The sequence below is a fragment of the Colobus angolensis genome, unplaced genomic scaffold (assembly GCF_000951035.1).
Source record: "Colobus angolensis palliatus isolate OR3802 unplaced genomic scaffold, Cang.pa_1.0 Scaffold247, whole genome shotgun sequence".
In the NCBI taxonomy this organism is placed as follows: domain Eukaryota; kingdom Metazoa; phylum Chordata; class Mammalia; order Primates; family Cercopithecidae; genus Colobus; species Colobus angolensis.
Genome location: NW_012115677.1, coordinates 2,163,990 through 2,176,217, shown reverse-complemented (window position 1 = coordinate 2,176,217; position 12,228 = coordinate 2,163,990). Strand labels below are relative to the sequence as shown.

At 36.9% G+C, this 12,228-nt stretch overlaps 1 protein-coding gene across 2 annotated transcripts in view; it reads left to right on the top strand.

Annotated features, from left to right (window-relative positions):
• The window catches only part of SLC25A12 (solute carrier family 25 (aspartate/glutamate carrier), member 12), a 125,419-nt gene that overhangs the window by 94,534 nt on the left and 18,657 nt on the right, over window positions 1-12,228 (top strand). For both annotated transcript variants that reach the window (XM_011945947.1, XM_011945948.1), the window contains 4 exons: window positions 2,852-2,933; window positions 4,550-4,708; window positions 7,784-7,836; window positions 8,375-8,455. In XM_011945947.1, coding sequence (XP_011801337.1) covers window positions 2,852-2,933; window positions 4,550-4,708; window positions 7,784-7,836; window positions 8,375-8,455 — 375 coding nt within the window. The remainder of the gene's footprint in view (window positions 1-2,851; window positions 2,934-4,549; window positions 4,709-7,783; window positions 7,837-8,374; window positions 8,456-12,228) is intronic.

Sequence of the window (12,228 nt, the reverse complement as noted above, 5' to 3'; positions counted from 1 at the left end):
TCAACATATTTTGAAAGGATACATGATTGAAAATAATTCATAATCTATGAAAATGAGATTTATTTTCATCCAGTTTTGTGATTGACAAACTCTTAGGTAATTTGTAAATAAAAGAGGTTCTTTTTTTTTTTTTTTTGAGGCGGAGTCTTGCTCTGTCACCCAGGCTGCAGTGCAGTAATGTGATCTCAGCTCACAGCAACCTCCACCTCCAGGTCCAAGTGGTGCTCCCACTTCAGCCTCCCAAGTAGCTGGGATTATAGGCACCTGCCACTACACCTGACTAATTTTTGCATTTTTAGTAGAGATAGAGTTTCACCATGTTGGCCAGGCTGGTCTTGAACTCCTGACCTCAAGTGATCCGCCCACCTCAGCCTCCCAAAATGCTAAGATTACAGGTATGAGCCACTGCGCCGGCCCAGTACATTTTTAAAGAAGTTAAAAACATATGCCAATGTGTTTAGTAGGTAGCATAATAGCTATATTGATTTTAAAATGTAAGCTAAAATGCCTATCTTTGGGCTCCTATTACAAATTACCATAGGTGGTTTAGATAACAAACATTTATTTCTCATAGTTCTAGAGGCTAGAAAGTACAAGATCAAGGTGCTGGCTGATTCATTTACTGGTAAGGGCCCTGTTCCTAGTCTGTAGACAGCAGGCTTCTTGTTATATCCTTGTTATATGAGGGAAAGATAGAGGGAGGTCATCTTTCTTGTGTCTTTTCTTATAATGGCACTAATCCTATCATGAGGGCTCCATTTTCATGACCTAATTACTACCCAAGGTTGCCACCTTCACATACTATCACACTGGGCAGTAGGGTCTCAACACATGAATTTTGGGGAGTCACAAGCATTGAATCCATAGCAATGCCATAACTTGAATTCCTTCAAAGTATATGAGATTAAATATCATCACTGCCTTGAAAGGACAGATTGTGTTTATGTTTTCAACTGTTGTCTTTGAAACAAAGTATCAGAATTAACTGGTTAATCAATATTTTAGAAACTCATTGAAGCATATTCAGTTAATTATACTGAAGCATATTCAATATAGTGGGCCCTCTATCTGCTTGAGTGCCATGTCCTTGGATTCAACCAACTGTGGATGGAAAATATTTGGGAAAAGACAAACAATAAAAAATAACACTACAGCAATAAAAAATACAAAATTTAAAAACACAGCATAACAATTATTTACATCTTATTTACCTTATATTAGGTATTAGAAGTAATGTAGAGATGATTTGAAGTATACCAGAGGATGTGCATAGGTTATATGAAAATACTACACCATTTTAGATCAGGGACATGAGCATCCATGGATTTTGGTATTCGAAAGCAATATCAGGAATATTTTTGTGCCAGGTGAGGTGGCTCATGCCTGTAATCCCAGCACTTCGGGAGGTTGAGGTGGGAGGATTGCTTGAGCTCAGGAGTTTGAGACCAGCCTGGGCAACATAGACCCCATCTCTACAAAAAATTTAAAAATTAGCTGGGCATGGTGACATGCACCTGTAGTTCTAGCTACTTCAGAGGCTGAGGCAGTGGGATGGCCTGAACCTGGGAATTTGAGGCTGCAGTGAGCCGTGTTTGTGCCACTACATTCCAGCCTGGGCATCAGAGTGAAACTCTGTCTCCAAAAAAAAAAAAATATATATATTTTTGCATTAATTAATACGTGAAATATAAAATTACTTAGAAACATTTATCTCATTCTTTTATAATTTCTATTTTTGTATATACTTTAAAATACATCTTATATATAATTGTATAATGTATATTAGATTTTTGTATATATAATTAAGACATTGGCAAGTATGTTAACTTTTTATTTAGTTTATTCTGTCATTTCATACTGTTTACATAGTATAGAAGGTCTTTTCATAATGAAAATATTAAATAACAAGACTGACACACTAGTATAGACAGGTTATCTTAGATCCTTTCTTTATGCTATGGGATACCTGTGAAATAACATCTAGTGGAATTTTTCTCATTATTATTACAGATTTTATGTTAGAACTATGACAGTAGTCATTAGAGATGATAGATTATGATCAATATTCTCTGATTTAAGAATCAAGTTAATTTTTGTACACTTTAGAAAGCTTTCTAAATTTTAAGTCAAAGAAGGAAAAAAATTTTATAACTGAAATACTTGTTTACCTGAAAGATTCACTTCTGTAAACTGATAGTGTATTTCCCCAACAGTAGCAGATAAATGAGGCATTAATAGGCTTGTAAAAATTGGGGTAAGGGTCCGGGCGCAATGGCTCAAGCCTGTAATCCCAGCACTTTGGGAGGCCAAAGTGGGCAGATTGTTTTGAGCCCAGTAGTTGGAGACCAGCCTGGGCAATATGATGAAACTCTGTCTCTACAAAAACATACAAAAAATTAGCCAGGCATGGTAGAATAAGCCAGGTACATGGTAGCATCTGGAGGCTGAGGCAGGAGAATGGTGTAAACCTGGGAGGCGGAGCTTGCAGTGAGCTGAGATCTGGCCACTGCACTCCAGCCTGGGCAGCAGAGCGAAACTCCGTCTCAAAAAAAAAAAAAAAAAAAATTGGGGTAAGGGGGAAGCTACTGTGTATTTGGCTTAATATGGCTTTTAAATGCTGATGATAGAGTTATCTATTTTTAAATACATTGCTTTTGTTTTTGGCTGCATGAATATCCGATTTTCTTCTTTTGGAAAAGATACCATATCCGATTTTCTTCTTTGGAAAAGATACCAATATCACTTTTAGGTTTTGTTTTTTCTTGTCTTAAAATAGTCAAATTGTAGTTTTTTTCACTTGCTGTGTGCTCTTTCAAGATTTTTTTTTTACTTGCTTTCTTCTTCTCTGCAGCAGTCTCCTGGATTAGGTAGGCCTATCTGGCTCCAGATTGCCGAGTCTGCTTACAGATTCACTCTGGGCTCAGTTGCTGGAGGTGAGTGACATGTCTGTGTGCTGTTTGAGGCTTGTGTTAATGTAATATTATCTCACTAGACTGAGGCAGATCAGCAAAGGTGTAGTTCATTGTTCCCATGGGTCATGACTTCAGGGCTTTCTAAAGTGTTCTTTATTTTTACCTATGATCAGGGGACTTGTCATAGTAATGACTGTGGACCATCTGGCTCCAGTCTGTCTTCAGGACAAAACCTCTGTAATGATGTGAAAGTCTGGGATACAGTGCTGCACTCACCTTAATCATACTGGCTAAGGCCAGTATAAAAAAATGGAAAATGAGACTGTGTTTATGGGACAGGTTAAGAAATTGAGATTTGCTATTATCCTTATCATACGCAGGAACAGAAAACCAAATACCGCATGTTCTCGCTTATAAGTAGGAACTAAATAGGAACTTATGAACACAAAGAAGGAAACAGACACTGGGATCTACTTGCTGGGGAAGGTGGCAGGAAGGAGGGGAGCAGAAAAAATAGCTATTGGATACTGGGATTAATACCTGGGTGATGAAATATGTACAACAAACGCCCATGACATGTGTTTATCTATGTAACAAACCTTCATATATACTCTACACCCACAGTAAAACTAAAAAAAAAAACAAGAAACTGAGATTTGGGATATGAATCCCAGAACCTCATGAAATAAAACAGCCTCTCAAAGTGATTCACTTGTGCTTTTCTGCTTATATGTTTTCCTTTCCCTTATCACTTGTTTGACAATATCTGGACTTGATGTTTATTTGCAAAAATGAACTTCCTTTCCCTCCCTGTTCACAGTCAAAATTTGAGAGACTGTTTTTGCTTAAATACTCTACATAGAATATGTGTACAATCTGAAGTTGCTTTGTTGAGAAGAAACTAGCAGGTGTGGTTAAAATGCTTACAATTTTTTAAGATAAGCCTGAACTCAAAATACTTTTTTTTTTTCTTTTCACTCTCAGTTTTAGAAGTTGCAAACCAGGTTTTGGCTTTCAGCAAAGTGTGTAATACTCTCGTTCATGTAAATAAATGTTTCAGTCCCTGAGAAATTCTAAAGCATAGCCGTATTTTCTTTCAAACCAAATTCTATACATAGGGATAGGATAATGTTGAAATGTGTCTCCAATATTATGGTTGCAACTATGATTAATTTACCGAGATGCTTTATTAAACTAAATTTTAAAATTGTAGCCATCTAGTGTACGGATATAGTCATTTTAAGAAGTAACTGGCATAATATTTAGGCATTTAATGGAAAATATAAGTAAATGTTTTATATAATAGTTTAATGTTGTTATTATAGAAAACTGAGTGTTAACTATCTAATTTGGGAAGTGACTCGATAATCCACTCTGTAACTTATGAATCTAAGATATCAAAGAGCATTCTTGACAGTTGTTCTCTGAAGCAGCTGTATTTATGGATTTCAGTGGTTGCTATAGCCTGCTATCCCTAAGGTGTGTGTGAGGGAAAGAAAAATACTAACATAAAGTCTCTTTTGTGAGAATACATATTGTGTTTTGTTTTTTCATCCTTTAAGATAAGATTTGTCATCCTTATGGACTCTCCGTTTAATTGTGTTCTTTTTTAAGCCTAAAAATTGTTCTGTTTGTAGCTGTGGGAGCCACTGCAGTGTATCCTATAGATCTGGTGAAGACCCGAATGCAAAACCAGCGTGGCTCTGGCTCTGTTGTTGGGGAGCTGATGTACAAAAACAGCTTTGACTGTTTTAAGAAAGTCTTGCGTTATGAAGGCTTCTTTGGACTCTACCGGGGTGAGTAAGCAAATCCCAGCTGCTGAAGTTAGTGATTTGATCTCACCAGCAGCAGATTTTAACTCACTAATTATGGAAGCCAATATGTAGTATGCCTAACCAGACTAGGTCTGTTTCTCTCTTTTTATTTTCTCTTTGCTCATTTCCCTTTTTACATTCTTTCTGGTGATTAGCAATATTAATCTGCAAACAAGGTGTTCATTTCTTCTTCTTGCTATTTATATTTCTTGGTATCCAAATTATGTGTTTGTCCCAACATGGGTCTATGTCACCACGCTTCTACAAACCAAGGCACATATCTGCAGGTGGAATACAAGGATGATAGCTAAGAAATATAGAGCTGCTTTTCTCAAAGGATTAAAGAGGAGAAATACATCTCTTTTCTGTGAAAAAGAAGCCAGGCTACCACTCAAAGATGAGTTTACCCTCCATATATTTGTTTCACCTGAAAGAAATATCAAATGTTTTTGTCTCTTTCAGGGAACATTTATAAATTTTTTCCAATGAGTCATCTGAAGGTTTAAAAAAAAAAAAAAGAAAAAAAAGGGAAAACCCTTTGGTTCCAAGTCTAATTCTTGCTCCTTTCCCCCACTTAGCTTAGAGGTGTACAGTCAAAACAGATTTTCTTTTGCAGGGAATGTTAGCAGCCATTCTAGACTGAGCACAGTGCAGCTGGCAACAGAGGTAGCAGCCCCATGCAGAATTCTCCCCACCCCCAGTTGTCTTTGTAGGAACTTGTCTCTTTGGAGAGAGAATGACTTTCATGTATGTGTTTTCACATTAGAATATAGGGTTTCCTTTGGGAGGGAGATTAATTTTTTAATCTCTTTGGGCGCCACTTGGGATTCTTTGAAAATGCTCTCTACTTGCTCAAGTCCAGGCCATTTATGTAATTTACTGTACTTGTTTGTTTGCACACACAAGCTCATTAATCCCTAGCCTATTCTGAGCTCTGTTGAACTATTTGGCTTAGAAATCTTCCTAAGAAAGACTGGGCCTGAACAAAGCCAAATTTGGGCTCATGGACAGGAGAAAAAAAAGCACCTCTGGTTAGCATTATATACAGGTATTCAATCAAAAAATATAACTCCGATAAACTCATAATTGAAGTAGAGGGTCACAAGGATGTTCATTTTTAGCATTATGTATAGAATAAGAGGAGACAGTCATTCTGAAATCAAACTAAGCTCAAGTACCCTGCTCTTGAGAATAAATGTGATGAGTTTTCCTCAAATATTCAGAACTGTAGACTCTTTGAATTCCACCTGTACAGCATGTACCCTGTGGAAAGGGGTACAATATCCAGAACGCAGATCTTTCCATGTGAATGCTTGTTTTAGCTGATTAAACCCTGTATATCCATATTTTATTTAATGGGGAATCAAGGTTAAGTGGCATTAAGGTTGTTTTTTTCCTTGATATCTCCAGTGTTTCTTTGTTGAATAATGACCTTTCTCCTCTTTGGTATACTTTTAAATTGCAAAGAAAATGTCCCCTATTAAAAGAAACCTAGATATTTACTGCACAGTTTAGCCTTCTCAATGAATAGGTGCTTACAGAAGATTTCATTTGAGAGGGATGTCATGTTAATTAAATGGATGCAATATAGCAAGTAAGGGAGGGGATTGTTGGTTTTATTCAGGATGTTAGCTCAAAAAAGCAGTTCTTTAAATGAGAGACTTTTGTATTAGGGAGAAGATTGTAGGAGTCCTGTATGTGAGCACTATGATTATTGAGATTGTCATATATTGCTTGGAACTGGTCCATTATTCTGTCAGATGATTGACAAAATTGTTGACAGATTAGCTAAATTTCTTTGCAGGCAACAATGGTAAAATGACACAAATCAGTACTTTATTAAATTCCATGAGCCTTATTGAGGCGAGTTGTAAAACAAATATGCACGCTGACATGGTTTTATGGGAGTTAGATTAAAAGTAATTGAGCCTGATAATCACGAGGGTTAGAAAGTGAAGACTGCCATCTGCTGATTTGTTCTTTTAAATCAGTCTGCTACCCATGAAAAGTGTGTGTGGATTTGTGTGTATCATTGATAATTCAGTCTGACTGACAGTAGCCAATATGTATGATTACTTGCTGGCTCTCAGCTTATGGAAAATCACTCAGCAGTATCCTCAAAGCAGGCTGCAGATCAGCAGTCGGCAAGCAGGCAAACACATATATAACTCCGCTTTGGCTGGATGATTTAAAGAATATAAAATGTTTATTGTTAGCATCTTTTAAAAATGTATGGAAAAAGCATGCTAACAATTCGGATAAGCTGTGTGCTTTAGAAAGCTGAGCCCAACAGATGTTGTTTATTTTTTTCTTTTCCAGTTTACAACCAACCTGGGAAATTTAACTTTCTAAGGATTATGATTTCCTTTGTTTTGAGGGGATTCTTTTAAAATGTCTTAAGCTTGACATATATTAGTAAATAAGAATACAACAGGCATATGTTTTTGCTTATAGGAGATATTCATTAAACAATACTTAAAACTGCATTTTTCTTTGCAGTTTTGGCTTCCTTTTAAATAAATGAATATTGAATGCTGTGTTTCTCTGAAGAGATTATAGGAGTTAGTATTCTATAATAACCAAGTCACTGTATGCCATTATGTAGGTAGTATAGTTTGTGGCAAAATCTGGGTATGCTTAACAGCATGCTTTTCAGAGCTTTTCCAAGTGTACAGTGTCTGTGTATGTTTATATGTTTTTGGTTACAACAAGGGAGGGAATTTGGTTACATTGTTATTGGCAGTGTTCCCAGAATAGAGAAGACCCATGGCTCCGTTTCTTCCTCATGGACTTTTTGGGAAGTGTTGGATAACTGGGCTTTAAAGTAAGCATGCTTAAGAAGAGGATTTATAGCCTCAAGAAAACGTGACATTATACTGCATTTGTAAATAATTATTACGTATGTATACAGAGTTTTCAGGATAATCTTTTTCCCATTTTAATGAAAACTCTAAAATGTTTGATGAGTAAATAATACGGGGGAAACTCCTTGTTGTTGGGCTTGTGTTTCCGTGTCTGGTACATCTATATTGCTGATAATTCTGTCCCTTTACCTAGGTCTGATACCACAGCTTATAGGGGTTGCTCCAGAAAAGGCCATTAAACTGACTGTAAGTTTCTCTCTAACTGAATTTATGTCATTTGTTTAGATTACCATTAAGCCAAAAAACTGAAGTCAAGGCTCGGCATGGTAGCTCATGCCTATAATCCCAGCATTTTGGGTGCTGGGAGGATCACTTGAGACCAGAAGTTCCAAACCAGCATAAGCATAGTAAGAATTCAGCGGTACCAAAACAACAACAGCAACAAAAATTGAAAATTAGGCAAGTGTGGTAACGCATGGCAGGAGGCTGATATGGGAGGATTGCTTGAGTCCAGGAATTTGAGGCTGTAGTGAGCTGTGATCATGCCACTGCACTCCAGCCTGAGCAACAGAGTGAGACCCTGTCTCAAAAACAAAACTAAAATTGATGCTGCCAACACTGGCACACTATCACAGAATTTGTAAAACTTTAATTTTACATGTAAGCATTTGATAATTTTTAATTTTATCATAAGACAAATATTTTGCTGACTTGGAAAAGCAACAGTGTGCCAGAAGAGAAACGGTTGGGAATTTTGGTTAACTGATATTGTCTTTCTAATTAGGTTAATGATTTTGTTCGGGACAAATTTACCAGAAGAGATGGCTCTGTTCCACTTCCAGCAGAAGTCCTTGCTGGAGGCTGTGTAAGTATTACTCTTAGGCGCTTCTTGTGACAAATATATTCCGTTAACCTTTTTGCACAGATATGATAGATATCTGAGTGGCATTTCCCTTGAACTCAAGGGATTCTAAGCAGATTTTCTCAGTAATCATATGGAATAACTTTTAAATTTTATTGTAAAAGCTAACTGGTTTTGAGTATAGAAAAGAGGTAGCATTTTCCGCCAATTAGAATGGTGATCATTAAAAAGTCAGGAAACAACAGATGCTGGAGAGGATATGGAGAAATAGGAACGCTTTTACACTGTTGGTGGGAGTGTAAATTAGTTCAACCATTGTGGAAGTCAGTGTGGTGATTCCTCAAGGAGCTAGAACTAGAAATACCATTTGACCCAGCAATTCCATTACTGGGTATATAACCAAAGGCTTATAAATCATGCTGCTATAAAGACACATGCACAAATATGTTTATTGCGGCACTATTCACAATAGCAAAGACTTGGAACCAACCCAAATGCCCATCAATGACAGACTGGATTAAGAAAATGTGGCACATATATACCATGAAATACTATGCAGCCATCAAAAAGGATGAGTTCATGTCCTTTGCAGGGACATGGGTGAAGCTGGAAACCATCATTCTCAGCAAACTATCGCAAGGACAGAAAACCAAACACCACATGTTCTCACTCATAGGTGGAAATTGAACAATGAAAACACTTGGACACAGGACAGGGAACATCACACACCGGGGCCTGTCGGGAGTTGGGGGTTTAGGGGAGAGATAGCATTAGGAGAAATACCTAATGTAAATGATGAGTTGATGGGTGTAGCAAACCAACATGACACATGTATACATATGTATCAAACCTGCACGTTGTGCACATGTACCCTAGAACTTAAAGTATAATGATAAAAAAAAAAAGAGGTAGCATTTTCATCAGCTCTATCTCTTTGATGCTCCTAAAGCATTACCTTCCAGACTTTTTTAAAAGTTCTAATTCCTATTCCTTTTAAGAAATGGAGTACAGAAAATATAGTAGTGGGTAGAGTAACCATTCGTATATGTTAACTGGAACTTTAAAACAAGTGTGAGATGGCTGATTAATTGGGCGCTTATATGTTAGGTATAGGACTGAGTAAGCCATTGTTTAATTATAATTTTTCTTCTTTAGAGGGTAATAATGGTAACTACATTTCAGCTGTTGACAGAGATTCTGAACCCAGAGACTGCTATTTACTTAGCGCACAAAGGTTCCTGTCTTTAAAGTGTAAGCATGACATTGGCTTTGGACCAATTCTGAAACCTGTTTGCAACTCAACTAATTTCATTTGTGGTATTTGTTTCATATTTGATAACGTATGGTTCGTTTAAGACTTGTTTAGTCCATTTTATTCTTGGAAACATTAATAACTTCCAGTTGAATTGGCTGACAGTCTTGGCTAAAACTTCCTCAGTTGCCTGTGAAACCTGAAGTGATGAGGTCAGTGACCTTGGCAACGTTTAATTCAGAGACACTGCCTCGGGGGTCAGAGAGAGAGAGAGGTTGCTTCAGGTTCTCTTTGATATGTGTCAGTGTGGCACATACCTGAGTCCTCACCTTTCTGCAGAGTTGCTTTGGTAGAGGTGGACTGCTGTGTGGGTGTGTGTGTGCCTGTATGCATGCCCCAGCACATTCTCAGGAAGGAAATCTCTGTGGCTACATTTCTTTTTTAATGAAGAGTAAACAGGGGACATAAAATAAAACTTTTGCTTAGGTGGATCACCAAAAATGAAGTTTCTCTTTTTCCTTTATTCCAATTAGATTCTGTAATTGGTTCCTTGTCTAGAGAGAGAACCTTTGCCAATCATAAATATTCTTTTTCTTAGTCGTTTTAAGTTTCTGTTTGGTTAAGCTTTCTAACTCATTTTTATCACAGCACATGCATACCTTTGCCAGAAATCTTCTAAGTCATGCTCTTTCTGTTCCATATAACGAATTATTTGTTTCCATTTGCAATATCCAGGTTTTTGGCCATGAAGCTGACCTGTTTCCATGTCTAACATGTGACCCAAGTGGTTAAACCAAAATAAGATATTTAGTTCCTTTGTTCTTCCTAGCTACAGACCCTGTTTATAGGTTTGAACTTTAGGAATTTTTATTGAAGTCTAGGGTGCCTTGAGGGTTGTGCTGACACTCTAAATCTCTTCCTTAATCATGACTCATTTCTGGAGGCTTTGATGGATTATCTAGTGAGAAATTGACAGCATGAAAAATAGTCAGATGGGACTCTAGGCAGAATGATAAGGTTGTCTGCAGTTCTTCACTACAAACGTTTTCTGCTTCCCCCTTTGCTCTAAATCTCTTCTTTCAGGGAAGAAGAAAAAAGTGCAATTATTGAGTTTCTACTGACAAATTCAGTTATACTATGGTATAAATGATTGTTAAAGCATAATTCAGTGTTTCTCCCCAAAGTCTATAAATTTCAACAGAGAATAAAGTCTTCAAAAGGATGAGTCTCTCTTTATAGAATATCAGGCTCTGTGGGACATAGGATACTCCATTTCCTAAATGATACCTGGCAAACAGCCACCAGATTAACCCTGTGAAGAGTAGCTGCCTGTGAGCCTGACCCTGAGTCCTCACCATCCTGGGTAGTGGTGGTGATACGATGTATGATGTCCTTGTGGCTTTTGGCTGAGTGCTGTCAGTGCCACTAGTGAGAAGAATACTGCTGTTCTTCCAAAAATTACCCAATTTTAAAGATGCACCTAATGCGTTAACCTAATGTAGGTTAATTAGGAAGAAATGTCTCAAACTGAGTTCTAGGCATTTTTTCCCAGAGGAAGGATTAGCTAGGACCTAGGCCTTGAGTTCCCTGTAGATGAGAGAGAAATTTTATAGCCATCTTACTGGGTGAAAAGTGATACCTTATTGTGGTCTAATGACTGATAATGTTGAGCATCTTTTTGTGTGCATATTGGCCACTTGTATATCTTCTCTGAAAAAATGTCTATTCAGAATTTTTGCCTATTTTTAAATTGGATTGTTTTTTGGGTTACAGAGTTCTTTATATATTCTAGATGTGAGTCCCTTTTCAGATATTTTTTTACTTTCTTGATGATGTCTTTTGAAGAACTGGGCTTTAATGAAATTCATTTAATGTATTTTTTCTTTTGTTGTTTGTGCTTTTGGTGTTATATCTAAGAAATCATTAATCCAAGATCATGAAGATGTATGCCTTTTTTTTTTTTTTTCTGGTATATAGAAATTGACTTTATATGTATGCCTCCTTTTTTTCTTTTCAGAGTTTTATAGTTTTAGCTTTTACATCTAGGTCTTTCCCGATTTTTAAGCTTTAGTTTTTTAGGTTTTTTTTTTTTTTTTTTTGCCTGAACAGAGAGAGGTATTACTAAATGTCAGTTTTGTTTTATTTTTGATTACTAATGTTTTGGTGTATTTCCTTCTAATGTTTTCATATACATGTGTACGTGCTCTTGTGCATAGACATATGTGTGCACATGCATATACACACACATACATACACACACACTTTTAAAAACCAGATGGAAGTTTTGTTGACTCTGACTTCCTGATTGGAAATGCAAGCAACTCTCACTTACCACAGGAAAGAGGGAGTCACAGTGGAATGTCTTATTTTAGAAGTAGTATATAACCTTTGGGAATAGTAGTATAAACAGATTATGCATTTTCAGATTTTTATTTTTTTGAGACGGAGTCTTGCTCTGTCGCCCAGGCTGGAGTGCAGTGGCATGATCTCGGCTCACTGCAAGCTCCGCCTCCCAGGTTCAAGC